Here is a 16,366-nt window from a genome sequence, read left to right as displayed (position 1 = left end):
TTAAAAATAAAAATATGGTTTTCTGCCTGGATGGTCTTCTGTAGTGAGCCGAAGGACAGAAAGGGGGAGTAGTGAGCTCCCTCCCACATTTGGGCATACCAGGGGTTGTAATCAGCAAAAATATAACACACACACACACACACATACACACACATACACACACACACATGTATATATTCATATGTCATGATACACTTTTCACAAACAAATTGGCAAAAGAAGAGAACATTTCATTCTCCAAAGAAGAATGTACAGTCATTTAAACAGAAGGTACGCAAGGTTCTCCAAAGGCTGAACTGAAAAATGACTTAGCTTGCACCATTGCTATGTGAATGTATTTTAGGGTTATGTGTAGGAAAAGTGCAAACAGAGTTGTGGGAGCAAAGTTAAGCATGTCAGAGACCTTATGTTGCCACAAATGATCCAAATCCAGCCCCCTCGCTTGAATGACTAGATTAATGGCAGGTGCAAAGGATTAGGACAATACATTAAATTGCTGAGAGAAGATTTATTCAAGCCTACATACAAGAGTCTAGTCATCTAATGGTCAGCACTCAATTGGAGCTAGAAGAATGTTAATGGAATTTAAGAGAGGAGCTGGATTTGGGTGATTTGTGGCAATATAAGGACTCTAAGCTGATTACATAACTTCACTCCCCAACTGTGCATGCTCTTCTCCTATAATATGGCAATCAAGATCTAGGAGGTGAAATAGATTTCCTGAGATCTGACTGGCAATTTTAGACATGGGAAAAAGCAAGCAGAAAGAGCTTCACTAAAATATTCATTCAGGTCTCACAAACGGATGAAAAAGAAGCTCACATACAGCCTCCCTGATTCCATACACTCTCCTCTTCTCTCCTCCACCCTCCCTTCCATTCCCATGGTACAATGGCCTGATGTCCTGGATGCTCTAGATTGAATAGCTTACCTGCTTTTAAATCCAGCTCTTTCTGATTAAATTTTGGGAAGTTTTAGTAGTTGACCATGTGATGGGCACAGAGTAGTATTTTTTTCTGTTTGCTGTTATTCTGCAGATGGAACAGACATCTTGCAGTTTGCTGTCTGTGAAAATCATACAAATAACCAATTTACAAAAAGCCAATTTATGTGAGTATTCTACTATTTCTACAGATTCCATTTGGTATACACTGGGCACACACTATTACTTTACTCTGACATAGATATTCACATTGAATAAAATACAACATTGCATTATAATACAGTTGCTACTATACTGCAAAGATATATGCAATTTCAAAAGAATTTAATTTTCCTTATTTTATTTGTAAATTGCATTTTCTCCTTTAAAGCATGTTTCAAACAGATTATAGAGACTTATTAGACATGATACATTTTCAAAAGATGTTTGCATTGGGAGATTTCATTTTTAACAAGGACTGAAAGGTTAATCCAGACTATGGAGGTTTCCTTTGTTAATTGCCTCTGAAAAACAAAATTTAGGATAAGGGAAAAATAAGTTTTAAAATGTCCTCTTATTTACATGTCTTGCGAAATTTCAAATTACTTATTGGTTTCTATTATAAAAACTTAATTATTACCAAACTTTTTTTTTTACCCGTGTAGTCATTCTGCAACTTTGCTTTACTATCTGAATGTAGCAAGTTGCGTATATAGATGACTCATCCTATATCTACCGTATTTTTCGGAGTATAACACGCACCGGAGTATAAGATGCAGCTAGATTTTGAAGAGAATTTTTTTTTTAAAAAAAGGTTTTGCACTCTGCAAACCACCCCAAAATGGTCTGTTTTTTTGCAAAAACGGCCCCAGTTTTTTTTTTTAAAAAATGGCATGAATAGCCCTTAGGAGGCTTGTAGAGTGCTCCTGGGGAGTGGGGGTGGCAAAAATGAGCGAAAAAGGCCCGTTTTTCGTGAAAATGGGCCCATTTTTTAATCAAAAAAAGTGCATGGATAGCTTTTAAGAAGCTTATAGAGTGCTGTAGGGGGCCAGGAGGGGCAAAAATCTGACCATTTTTTGCTCATTTCTGCCCTCCCCAGCCCCCAGGAGCTCTCTCAAAGCCTTCTAAAAGCTACGTACAGCCATTTTGGTGAAGGGAGCAGAGTTTCAGGAGGCACAAAATGCTGTATTCAGTGTATAAGATGCACCCAGATTTTCAGCGTCTTTTTTGAGGGAAAAAGGTGCATTTTATACTCCAAAAAATACGGTAGTTCAATGAACAAGTAGCAGAGGAAACGTGCTGAAAAGCCCCATTTATCAAGGAAGCATCTCTCTTCCTATACAGAAGTGTGTGTTTTAAAGGGTGGGGTGAGTGGGTCATAAAAGGCAAAGATGGTGGTTTTTCATGCAATTGAAGCTTTGTCTCTTTTTAACATGTCCCACATGCACAAAGCATATAAATAAAAGGAGACGGGGCTTCCATTGCATAGTTATAGCCATCATCATTAACATTTTTGATTCTCCTGCCTGTGGATACTTCTGCACTAGTTTGTTAATATGCAGGCACTAATCCCCGCAGAGATTTCTTCAGTTTTGAATACTATTATAATCTGTTCAAAATATTAAAAAGTGATTTAATTATTTCAGTGCGTTCAGTAGAAAAGTTGATATCTGACCAAAGGATTTGCTTCTCTTTTGCATGTAATGCACAATTATTTTAAATCCTACTGCAACTTCTATAAGCTATCTATATGATTTTCGTTATAATTATTATTCATTATGATCTTCTGAATCATAGGCTGGATTTCATCAACAAGGCCAGCAAAAACAAAACAGAAAGAAGAAAAAAGTTCATAATAGTCTATAGAAATTCTAATGCAACAAGTAGGATAAAAGCCATAATACTATTAGGAAGGTAACATTTTGTTTGTTTGTTTGTTTATTGGATTTATATGCCGCCCTTCTCCCAAAGGACTCAGGGCAGCGTACAACATTTAAAAAACACATATTACAAAAGTTAAGAGGAAATTAGATAAGAGTATCCAAAAACAAACCCAATTAATATTAACAATAACATTTTAAAAATTAGATTAAAATTAACAATTAAATCAAACAATTAAATCAATCATTTATTTTATTTTGTTCAGGCCAGGCTGGCTCGCTGGAAAAGCCAACTTTTTAGGGCGCGTCGGAAGGACCGGAGGTTGGGGATTATGTGAACATTTTAATTGTTAATTCATTATAAAGCATCCTCTATCAAGAGGGATAGTTGACTGAGCAGAATTATTTTCTTCAGGCACTGCAAAAGGAAAGGGAACAGTCATGCATTATTTTTTATCAAGCAACTACTGAAACAAAAAATTCCTTTTTTGCTTCTATGTAAAGACTGGAAATGAAAATTAAAGTAAGCAAGAAAATTGTGAGAGAATACCTGTCTGACCTTGATAAATATAAATCACTGGGACCTGATGGAGTTGTGAAGGAACTGGAAGATGTTACCTCAGAATCATTATATCATATCTTTAAAAAATCTTGGAGCAGTGAGGAATTACCAGAGGATTGGAAAAGAGCTTGTTGGATCTGGGCAACGAGAGAACAGACTGCGGACACGAAGTGACTTAACAGCTCTTTATTAGTAGTAATAGTGATCCAGCTTGCTCTGTGGCCGGAGGGTTCCCCTTTTATAGTACTCGGGTACGCCTCTCGACCAATCAGAGCGATACCTGTTTCCTGCTGTAGCAGCGGACCAGAGAGGAGACTTCCTCCGATATATGTTAATATCTAACACCCCTCCCCTCCTAGATGGAACGTTGCGGTTAGTAACATAGTCCTTTAGGTACGTTGGTGTTTGTCTTACTCGGGAGGAGCGTCGCAGCTCGGGTTGGTTAGAAGTAGTTGCAGGATCGGTTTCTTCCTGTGTTTCGTTTCCGGGCGTTTGCAGGCTCTCGTTACTTTGGCGTTCGGGGATCTGCTCGCTTTCGTTGCTTGGGGGTTGTTCCGTTTCGCGCTCGACCTCTTCTGTCCTTGGCTCGCAGGTGTCGTAGTTCTCTGTGTTAGGGCTCTCGAGTGGCTGGCTTTGCAATGGCATGTAGCTCTCGTTTTCTGTTCGTAGATCTGAGTGCGCCAGGCGACCCCGTAGTTGATCGATGTGCCTTTTCCAGTTCCGCCCATCTTCTAGTTCCAACAGATACAATCGTGGACCCGTGATGCCAATGACCTTTGCCGGCATCCACAATATACTGAATCCCCTATGCTAAAACTCCGAATTTTGCTTGTAGAGTCTGGGGGAGCTGTGGCAGAGTAATTTGGGTGAAGACGGTCCAGGTGAGACCAGGTGAGACCGTAGACGGCGGCCCATGAGTAGTTCAGCGGGGCTCCTACCCGTCGTTGCGCTGGGGGTAATGTGTTGGATCAATAGGTAATGGTCAATGCGTGTTTGCCAATCACCTGGACCCATCCTAGCGAGGGCCTCTTTTGCGAATCACACCATTCTCTCCGCCTGTCCATTTGATGCCGGATGGAATGGCGCGACGAGGGCGTGCCGAATTCCCTGACCTGCTAGATATGTCTCAAATTGCATGGCCGTGAACTGTGGCCCGTTATCGGAGACCAGGAGGTCGGGCAGGCCATGAGTGGCGAAAAGTCGCCGTAGAACCTTAATGACTGCCTCTGCCGTGGTTGAAGTCATTAGGACTACTTCTAGCCATTTTGAGTATGCATCCACAACTATAAGGAAAGTCTGACCTTGGAATGGCCCTGCGAAGTCGATGTGTATTCGCGACCAGGGTGCTTTAGGCTTCTCCCATTCTGTGGCGGGCGCTTCCGGGGGTGCTGGTCTCGATTCCTGGCATGGGTCGCAAGTGGCCACCCATTCCTCTATTTCTTTGTCCATATTTGGCCACCAAACGTAACTTCTTGCTAACGCCTTCATCCTAACAATTCCCGGATGACCAACATGTAAAGCATCTAATACATTTCTACGCAAGGCATACGGAATAACGACTCGATCCCCCCACAATAAACAACCTTGTAACACTGAGAGTTCATCCCATTTTGACCAAAACACTTTGAATTCCGGGCCCACGTTTCCCTTCGGCCACCCCCTCCAAACCCAAGTTTGAACTTGCTTTATTACATTGTCTTTAGAAGAAAACCTTGCAACATCGTAGGAAGAAACCGGTCCTGAGTCCAAACAATCAATGAGCAGCACCGGTACTTCGGGAGTGGGGTCTGGCAAAAGGTCCGGTAGTGGGCAACGGCTGAGTGCGTCTGCGTGTCCTAGAGTGGAGCCCGGTCGAATTAACTTGTATGAGTACGCAGCCAGGAAAACAGTCCACCTGGTCATGCGTGGAGAAAGGGAGACTGGAGTGGGGCGGTTTCCCACCAAAAGTCCCAACAGCGGTTTGTGATCTGTAATCAGTTCAAAATCGCGGCCGTAGAGGTATTCGTGGAAACGTTTTACTCCAGCTACAGCAGCTAGCGCTTCTCTGTCCATCTGGCTGTAATTCCTCTCGGCCGATGAAAGAGTCCTGGAGTAGAAGGCAATGGGTGCTTCTTTTCCGTCGGGCATCCGGTGGCTGAGGACTGCGCCGACTCCAAAAGGTGATGCGTCGCAGGTCAATACCAGCGGTAGTGTCTGGCTGTATTGGACTAACAGTGATTCAGTGGTGAGCAGGCGCTTTACTCCGGCAAAAGCTGCTGCTTCGGATCGTCCCCATTTCCATGGTGTGTTCCTCTGGAGTAGACGGTGTAGTGGCTCAGCAACGGTCGCCTTCTGTCTCAGAAAAACGCTGTAGAAGTTAAGTAGTCCGAGGAAGGCCTGCAACTCGGTCTGATTTCGTGGTGTGGGGGCGTCCTGGATCGCCTTAATTTTCTTTGAAGTGGGGTGTATTCCCTGGCCATCGATTCTATAACCCAGGAATTCTACGCTAGGCACGTTAATTTGGCATTTTTCCTTTTTGAGGCGGAGACCCTTTTCTCTGATTCTGGCCAAAACAGTTCTGACTCTTTTATTTAATTGCTCCTCGTTTGCAGCGGACACCAAGATGTCGTCAAAATAGGGGACGACTCCCGGTATCCCTTGCAAAAGTCGTTCCATGACGCTCTGGAACAATCCTGGAGCAATACTCACACCGAATTGTAGCCGGTTGCATTTGAATGCTCCTCTATGCGTCACTATAGTTTGGGCCTCCGCTGTGGCGCTATCTACAGGCAACTGCTGGTAAGCTTGTGCCATGTCTAATTTAGCAAATACCTTTCCTGGCCCCAACGAGTGCAATAAGTGCTGTACTACAGGCACCGGATATGCGCTTTGTTGTAGCGCGACATTAATTGTGCATTTATAGTCCGCGCAGATGCGGACTGATCCGTCTGGTTTGACTGGGGTCACAATGGGCGTTTCCCAGCGCACGTGATCCACCGGCTCAAGGACTCCTTGCTCCACTAACTTATCAATTTCCTTATCTATTTTTGGGCGGAGTGCAAAAGGCACTCGTCTCGGTTTGAGTCGGATTGGCGCCACTTTGGGGTCTAAATTGAATGATATCTGTTTACCCTCATACTTACCAAGACCGGGGCTGAACACATCCTCGAACTCCTTAAAAATCTGCTCAGCGCTGCTGTTTTCCACGGCGTTGATTCCGGTGACTTCTAGCCCCAAAGATTCAAACCAATCCAGTCCTAGGAGGTTTTGTAATGGTGCGCTGGCGATGGTCACGGGGAGTAGGGCTACGATGTCCTTGAAACGGATCTGGAACGTGCCTTGGCCCACGATGGGGACTTGGTTCCCCTGGTAGTCTCGTAGCAGGATGTCTGGAGCGCGTAGTTGGCTCTTTTTGAGGCTAGGGATAGCCTGTTTCATGGATGCCCATGAAATGATCGTCAGGGATGATCCTGTATCAACTTCCAGCTCGCAAGGTGAGCCCTCCAAGAGGACTGTGACTTTCAGCTTTTTAGGCCGCTTGGTGCGGACCTGGCTTATTGTTGTGAGATACGTTCGCAATTCCTCTCTCTGGGTCAACTCTATCTCAGCATCTGTATCCTGAAAATACTCTCGTTGAGCGTCTTGATAGAACGCTCTCTCAGCTCTTTGTGTGTAGTCTCTCTGGGAATACGCTCGCTCAGCTCCTTGTGTGTAATCTCTCTGGGGATACGCTTGCTCAGCTCTTTGGGAATTTTCTCTCTGGGTAAACACTTGTGGATTTCTCTTTGGGCGCCCTTTTTGATTTCGCCAAGCCCCTGGGTTGGGCTTCTATTGGCGGTACATGGGTGGCTGCCGTGAGGCAGGGACTTCGCTCCGGCACACTCGTGCGATGTGCCCAAGTTTGTTGCAGTGCGAACAAACAACGTTCCTGAACCTACAGGTAGATCTGGGGTGATTCCCTCCGCAGCTTGCGCAGGGCGGCCAACGGAATCCGGGTCTCCCCCCTGGCCTCAAGTGACTGCTCCGCATCAGGTGACTGTCCTCGAACTCGGGATCCTCGTAGTCGGGGCTTGTGTCCTCGTAGTGAACTCTGGTGTGTCTTGGCGCTGGCTGGCCTGTGTTGAACCCGCGTTGAATTGTCTCCGCTGATCTGTCTGCTGCTTCTGAAGCTCTTGCCTCGTCGAGTACAATCTGTAGGCTTAAATTGGTTTTGGCTAACAGCCGTTTTTGTAGGGAAATGTCTCTCAGCCCGCTAACGAGTCGATCCATAATCTGCTCATCCAGGTCTCTGAATCCACAATGTGTGGCTGCTTTTCTTAGAGCTGCAATGTACTGGTTGATAGATTCTCCCGCCTTCTGGTTCCTCGTGTTGAATGCTTGGTGGCAAACATGGCGGGAAGGTTTTGGCGCGTAATGAGTCTGTAGAGCTTGTTGCAACGCCGTCCATGATACTGCCTGTATTGGAGTAGGCGCGGTGAGGTCTCTGGCCGTGTTGAAGACTTCTTTTCCGCAGTAGCCGAGGAAGATGTTTTTCTTCCGGGCGTCGGTGATCCCCGTGTATTCGTTCACTTCGAGAAAACACTCGAAACGAATCATGAAGGCTTCCCATTCATCGTTCGCTGGGTCGAATGGAGCGGGGGGAGTGTGCATCGCCATCTTCTCTCGTTTGAATTTGCCGCGCTGTGGTGGCCTGAGATGGCTGCCGGAATTTCTGCCGAATTCCTAGGCTGGATCAAATCTGGAGATTCTGGAGGTAGCGTTCTTCGTCCTATCTGTCTCTCGATCCCACCCTCGTCGCCAATGTTGGATCTGGGCAACGAGAGAACAGACTGCGGACACGAAGTGATTTAACAGCTCTTTATTAGTAGTAATAGTGATCCAGCTTGCTCTGTGGCCGGAGGGTTCCCCTTTTATAGTACTCGGGTATGCCTCTCGACCAATCAGAGCGATACCTGTTTCCTGCTGTAGCAGCGGACCAGAGAGGAGACTTCCTTCGATATATGTTAATATCTAACAAAGCTGATGTGGTTTCCATCTTCAAAAAAAAAAGGGGTGGGGAAATGAACATTCCGGGGAAATTACAGACCAATTAGCATAACAAGATGGGAAGATACTGGAAAAAATAATAATTAAAAAAAACCTGGATCTACGAACATATACAGTAGAAACACTTAAATATAACTCAGCAGTGTGAGGCAGTAGCCAAAAAAGCTAATTAAATCCTTGATTCTATAAACAGAGGCATAGAATCAAAATTGTGTAAAGTATTAGTACCGCTTTATAAAACCTTAGTAAGGCCACACCTGGAATACGGCATCCAGTTTTGGTTACCAGATTACAAAAAAGATGTTGAGACTTTGGGAAAAGTGCAAAGAAGAGGAACTAAGATGATTAAAGGCCTGAAGACTAAAACTAATCAAGGAGAGAAGCAACCTGGAATGAAGGAGAAACTTCCCAACAGTGAGGACAGTTAACCAACTTGCCTTCAGAAATTGTGGGTGCTTCATCACCGTGGATTTTCAAGAAGACATTGGACAGTTACTTGTCTAAAATAGTATAGGATCTCCTACTTGTGCAGGGAGCTGGATTAGAAGACCACCTAGGTCCCTTCCAGCTCTATTCTGATTGATTGCACTTTCTCACCTTAGATGAGCTGCAAAAAAAGCAAGTTAATTGTCTATGGTATATTAAAAGCAGTTTCAATAGCTGTACAATATAAAGGAAGGGAATTGTAGATAAAGGTAATGTCTGTAACTGTTCATTGGTAAATAAAATAGAGGAAAAATGTTGTAGCAAATGTCACTTTTTCCCCATAGAGCTTCTTCTTCCTAGAGCTTCTTGTACGTCTAGAAAGAACTAGAAACAATTTATGTACAATATATAGTTTTAAAAAAGCATTTTATGTAGCCATTACAGACAAAGGCATCTTCAAAGGACAGCAAACGAGGTCAAATGCATTATATTAACACATAAATGATGTGACATACTCCATTTCTATCATTTGTATGTTGGTATCATGAGGCATATAAGCTTAAATGCTTTGTATGTTGGTATCATGAGGCATATAAGCTTAAAACCCACCTGTTCAATTTAGCCGGCCTGGCCTAATCCCAGCTCACCCACCTCAGTCTGCATTTTTAAATTCTATGGGTTGGTTTTAGGCTGAGTTTTAATTTTTATCAATTTGGAAAGGGGTTAAGGTTTAATTTGATTTTAATGGTATTTATTCTATGTATATGGTTTTTTAATGTGTTGCCTGTACACCGCCCTGAGTCCCTTCGGGGAGAGGGGGCGGTCTAGAAATCAAATAAAATTGAAATTGAAATTGAAATATGATATTTTTGGGCCCTGTAAAATAAACCTACTCTTAGAGACCATTTCAATGTCTATGCATTGAGCGAATATAGTGAAAGCCACTCAGTACTTATGTAATTCTATGGATTTATGATCTAACCTTTAATGTTCATCCAGCCATTGTGAATTCAGAAATTAGATCTAGTAAAAAAAATTATTGGTTTCTTCATACTCTTGGTTATATGATCTTGTCAGGGATTAAAATAAACTCTAATGATAACATGTCTTCTAGAATTGCTGCATTAATCCCTCCTTTTTTTTTAAAAAAAAATCAAAATCCAACAGTTAGCCAGTCTGACTGCTATGTAAGCTTGTTCCTGCCATCAGCTTCATTTGAAACAGCTCGGACAAAGAACATTAAGGACTGTAAAGATCCAGTATGGAATGAAACCTTCTGCTACAGGATACAAAATCAAGTCAAAGTAAGGCACAAAGTGATTAATATTACTCTTTGAGTTCCTGAACTACATTCAGATTCATATTTTGTAACTATTCAGATGTAAAGGTTTTCAAATGGGGCAAAACTCACTTAACAGCAGACTCACTTAGCAACAGAAATTTTGGGCTCAGCTGTAGTCGTAAGTCAAGGATTACCTGTAAAATGTGGGACAATACCAAAAGAAGACAGAATACAGAACACATACATATTAATACTTTCTGAAGGAAGAACATCAAAAAGCAATCTTAAAACCTAAGAAAATATATCAGGTCTGTATAGTCCATTAGTATAAATCACAGTGGCCACTTATAGAAAGCTCACAAATAGGATTTGGTATAAGAATAATTTCTCATTCTGCTGTCTGCTTGTAAACTAAATTGAAATTCTATGAACTTCTGAGCTTAAACAAATTCTGCATTATTATTGTGGACATTCATTCATTCATTTCATTCATTCAAAAAAAAAACTTTTGTCATAGCTGCTGCTTTTCTCATTGTTTCTAGGTATTTTTAATGAGTACTTATTGCTAAGAAGTTCCATTATAATGCTTTCCTTAACTCCCAATGTCATCAGTTTGATCAAAGATGTTTTTGTAAACTGGGACATAGACTAAACTGAGCATCCCAAATTAAAGCTAAATTGAAAAATGTTAGGGAATTCCTAGAAGCTTAACACTCAGATAAATCAGCCATCAATAGGCACATAGCAATAACCCATATTTTAATGTATTTAATAAAGGTATATGTCCGCTACCGTCACTATCTTGAGTGACTTTGGTGATTTATACAACATTCAAAAGAGACAATAAAAAAGCTAAAAAGGAAGATGGCACTTCTTGGGGATCCAAATGTCTCCTTGCCAGCAGTCCAAGCCCAGATTAGCTGGGATGAACACCAAGAGGAACATCAGGCAAACTATCAAGCAATAAGCAATCAAGGAACTACCAACTCAGAGAAAGCAGTCGACTACATCCTAATCAAGGAACTACCAAGGAGAAAACTATACCCTTACCAATACAGACAGGGCAAGCTACTGTACATAAACAGAGAGAAAACCCCACTCCCTTCTAGCATCGAAGATGTTACCTAGATGGATTAAAAAATGTCTGCACAAGAACTTCAGAGGGCATACTGTTATTATTTAATATATACTAACATGATATGAAAACACTAGTACAGTCTTTAAATTATATGAACTGTTAGTTATTAGTCATAAATTATATATGTTCTGTGGTAATTTCTGCTTAATAAAAGCCAGTTCATAGTGGGCAAGGATGAGTCATAATATGTTTGGTGTACCCTGGGTATTGAGCCTAACAGAATAAGTGGCAATTAAACTAAATCACAGCCCCAAATCTATCAATCGTTTTGTAAATAGGAGGGAAAAGATACTTCTCACATTACTTTTTGTATATCACAGCTGATTTTGTTTCATAGTTTAATATTGTTTAATAGTTAGTTTAATATTTGATGTGGGGGGTGGAAAGACACACTTTTTCAAAGTGTGTCTGCATTGCTGTCACAATCAGAAATGCTGTGGCAAGCTAACTATATGTAAGCGGGAAGACAACTTGCAAAGGAAGAATATTGTCTCTCTTCCTCTCCACCAAATTATTATAGCTATCAAGCGCAACCTGCCTACGCTGCCCACACTTCACTTGCTTTTGTTAAGCAGAAATTACCATAGTACACAGATAATTTATTTCATCATAGCTAAAAGTTCATATGTTCAAAGATTATACTAATGCTTTCATATAGACTAGTAGACATTGAGTAATAACAGCATGCCTTCTTTGAGTTCTTGGTTCTTTTTCTGTAGATGTTTCATTACTTGGCTAGATAAACCAATTTGGTTGTATTTATTTTGTACAATGACAATAAAGGCTACACTATAATATCTTCATTGCTAGAGGGGAGTGGGGTTTTCTCTCTGCTTATGTACAGTAGCTTGCTCTGTCTGTATTGGTGGGGGTGTAGTTTTCTCTTTGGTAATTCCTTGATTAGGTGTGGGCCAATGCCTTGCCTGCATTGGTATTTCCTTGATTGTTTATTGCTTGATTGTTTGCTGATGTTCCTCCTGGCCTTAATCACCAGAGTTACTATAGATAATAAGATGGGAGGGGGGATTTCACATATACATTTAATAAATAAATAAAAATGTGATATTTCTCTATGTGCCTATTGATTGCTGATTCATCTGCATGCGGTGGATATGTTATTTTAGTTATTTAAAACAATTAAAACAATCAGTTTTGTTATTTCTACTAGCTCAATGACTTTTTCTATCCATTCTTTTATTGTGGTGCTTGATGTTGGGTGTTTCTGATTAAATTGTTTATTGTTATAAAAATGGCTAATACTTATTAGGTTGGTTAAGTAAAAAGTTGAGATTATTATTATATTTTACTTCGCTGAAAAAAGGGGGATAACAGAAAGGATAAGGTCCACAAACAGTAGAATACCAATTATAGAAGGACCTGGCTTAGCAACTGGACTTCATGAGTATTTATGATATAAAGAAGCATAAGAAGAATTTGAAGGGACGTACTATATGACAATGATCATTTAAAATATGGAATCTTCTATAACCAAGAATGCTCAATGATTCTACCATTAGGTTGCCACCATTTTTTTAAACTTCAAGGACAATTACTGCAAGAAAGATTTAACTGCATATGCCGATGATTCATCTAAACTCAGTTATGACAGATTGAACTATATGATAACATTTGGTTGGTTCTCTGTCTAAAGATTTATAGAGAATGTTGGACATCAATAATGATACATACCACCTGAAGTTCCTTGATAAAACTCTTTTTCACAGAAGCCATTGACAATTTAAAGTGCTATAGTGGAATTATAACTGAAAGATAAATCAAGGAGTAAATTTAACGTTTACATATAATGTTAGAATCAACTATAGCTATGCTTCGCCAAGGTTAGAATTTAAAGACTTATAGTCCTAATACATACTTTGATCTTAAACTGTAACTGGAATTCTGTAATGAAAGTGAAATTGCCTTCCTATCTTTGAAAAGAAGAGTCTGACCACTGAATGTTACTCTCTTTTTGGTTTGGTGGTCTAAATTCAAAATCTGATGATGTAAGTTTCCTTCTCTTCTCAGAATATTTTGGAGCTGATTGTTCATGATGAAAACCACTGCCTTTTGGATGGCCACCCCTTCACTGTTCTCTTTGACGTTGCTAAACTTCAGCTTGGAGAAACAATTTGCCTCACATTTCCATTGGATCCAAAAGTAAGGGGGCAGAATTGCCGGGCAAAGGAAGGACATGATTGACAAGCAACAAAATTGTTGACATTTACTGGTGGGGGAATGGGAAGAAATGAACACAGATTTAATGGGAATTTTCAGCTTCAACCCATCTCACCCCGCAAACACAACAGGCTAGGAAGGGCGGGATGGGTATTCTAGTAACCTTATTGGTGTTCAGACATATCATGGCTAAAATTTCCAAATTCTTTACTACAATTTTTTAAATGTGTATTGAATTCACATGTGTAAAATAGACATTCAGATGTAATCATTCTTGGAGGTATTATTACCTGATGAGCTTGATGAAATCCCTCAATTTACAACACAGAAGTGTCTGTAGAAACACTAGTTCGTGCCATCTATTCATGAGTAGTAGCTGTTCACACTATATATGGGTGCTCTCATGAGCTCTCCTTTCCCTAGAGCAATTTCTGTAGCTTGAATCCAGTATCCTATCACCGATTCAGCCACAATGTTGTCCCTCCTGTTTAGGAATGTCTATTCACCATGTCCTCACTGGAACTCCTTCAATATGTTGCAGATATCCCAAGATATTTAAATTTAATTCTCAGGGAAGTGATAGAAGGAATCAGACAGGATCTTCCTGCTAAAACAGGTACAACCCCCTCATAATGAAATGAAGATACAAGACAGTAAAAGGAATATTAAGAGGGCCGCCAGTTTATTTAACTTAACTACTAGATACTATTACTACTTAAATCTGGAGTGTGGTAGGTGTAAAAGAAAAGATATCCTGTTATAGGAAGTTAACATTTCATTGCATTTTAAAGGAATCTATGTGGAGATAACTCTGTATATGTCATAATGAAATAATGCATTATTTTTTCATAGATTCAAGAAAATCTGGAGGCAGAATTTAGTCTGGAAAATATGTAAGTACTTCCTAGACTTTAAAGAATTTGTAACATAAAAAAGCTTCCCTGCCTGCTATGGAAAATATGGACAGGATGGCATTAGATATTGGATAGAACTTGTCCAATTTTGCATGTGTCTGCCTGATATTCTGACATGGAGTATGTGGACATCTTGGTATTTATACCTTCCATCTCCCTTCAGCCTTCCTTTATTCTTGCAATATTCACCTGGGCTCTCTTTCTCAAACGATGGATCTGAATCTATGATTCTGTTGTCATATGCAATAGACTAAGCAGTAGTAGTAATAATAGTAGCTAACTTCAAATTAGACATATTTATTTTAATGTCTATTCCATCAGATTAGGATTACAAAAAATCCAAGTGACCCTCAGATGATTAAAAAAGGGGAACCTTTTCTGTTATTCATAGTCCTGGTCTTATAATTCTGCCCTGATCATATGGAAAAGTGCCAGTTGACAATCGTTGGATTAATTAGGAGTGAGATTGGTAATCATTTCAATGGGAAGATTGGTGTTTGGGCAGTTGATTTGACAGGTCTTTCCCCCAGTGCTAAATTAGAACATTCTCTGCCCAGCTTTAAGACATTAGGAGTCCTTGCCAACTTAAATTTTACTGTCCTCTCTGCCAATCCCTGCCGGATCTTTAAAGCTCCTATTAAGACTGCATAGTGATTTTGGCGATGGATAGTATATTAAGAAAAGACTCTGATTAAATATTTTACTTCTGCAGCCCTCTTCCTTTCTCATTGTCATGACCCATCACAAAGATATCCAGCTTGATGACTTTTATGCTATGGTCCAGTCCAGGGGTAGGATTGAAAATTTTTAGAACCGGTTCTCTCTCCGGTTGCTGGGTGGGTGTGGCCATGAGACATGGCCTAGTCAGCTTCCTGCACCATGGCTGCGGTGGTAGTGGTGTTTCGCACTCCCCAGGCTCTGGAGGTTTTTCTTGAGGGTGAAAATGGTCTCCCCTGGGCTTCAGGGGCCCTCTGGAGGCCAGAAATGGACGGGTTCCGGACTTCCAGTAGGCCCATTTTCTGTCCGACAAGTGATAAACCTACAATCAGTTTTAAAAGTTTCACATTAGAATGTAGCTAAATTGTAGCCAAAGTAAGTTAATGCAGAGTGTAATGTCATCAATTCATGTCACCCTGAATTAAATAAAAGGCACATTTAAATAACCAAAATCTGTTTTGACACATGCATTTTTATTTTTATTTTTTTCAGTTCAGCTCCTCCCGAGAATATTGTTACTAATGGTGTACTAGTGGTAATTTCCATTTTGGTTTTTTTCTCTTTTTAAAAAAACGTGTTATTGTGGTCATATGGCTATTTTAACTCTATAATCCCTAAATTAAGCTTAATCTTGTGTGTGGGTGTGGGTGTGTGAATAGAGTGAGTGAGTGCAATTAGTTGAGGTGGATAGTACAAAGTTTCACCTTAATGAAATGAGACATTAAAAAGCCTCTATAGAATAAAGAGAGTTTCTTTAATGTTATATGAATAAGAAAATCACATAGGAATTTTGCCTTTAATTATAATTTCCAGCTACCTCAAAGGCTTCAGAACAAGCCATAAACTGGTCAGCCTAGCTTAAACACTATGAAGTAAAGCCCATCACATTTAATTGAGTTTCCTCTCACATAAGCAGGCATGAGGTCTGAAAGAGGCGTCCTAAATATATTGGGAGGCAAAGGCATGAGGGAGTGTATGATGTATGAACTTCATGTATCCACAAATGCACACAAACACATACACATGTCTGTATCATTTAGACCATTTTGTGAGCTGCCCAGAGATGATTATATGCTGAGTGGGTTTATGCATTTAAATAAATAAACAAAAATATATCAGATAGATAGATAGATAGATAGATAGATAGATAGATAGATAGATAGATAGATAGATGGATGGATGGATGGATGGATGGATGGGTGGGTGGGTGGGTGGATGGATGGATGGATGGATGGATGGATGGATGGATGGATGGACGGACGGATTGATGACAGACAGACAGACAGACAGACATAGAGAGAAATATAGTAGATAGGTAGGTAGAT

At 40.6% G+C, this 16,366-nt stretch overlaps 1 protein-coding gene across 1 annotated transcript in view; it reads left to right on the top strand.

Moving 5' to 3' along the window:
* Window positions 1–9,918: 9,918 nt before the first annotated feature.
* Window positions 9,919–16,366, top strand: part of LOC309387063 (cytosolic phospholipase A2 epsilon-like) — a gene marked incomplete at its 5' end in the record, with an annotated part of 36,567 nt that continues 30,119 nt past the window's right edge. Inside the window, 2 exons of the mRNA XM_081943203.1 lie at window positions 9,919–10,119; window positions 13,261–13,392. Of these exons, the coding sequence (XP_081799329.1) occupies window positions 9,919–10,119; window positions 13,261–13,392 (333 nt within the window). The remainder of the gene's footprint in view (window positions 10,120–13,260; window positions 13,393–16,366) is intronic.

Source organism: Natrix helvetica (assembly GCF_964273705.1).
Source record: "Natrix helvetica genome assembly, chromosome: 1".
Taxonomy (NCBI): Eukaryota; Metazoa; Chordata; class Lepidosauria; order Squamata; family Natricidae; genus Natrix; species Natrix helvetica.
This window is presented reverse-complemented; position numbering and strand designations above follow the sequence as displayed.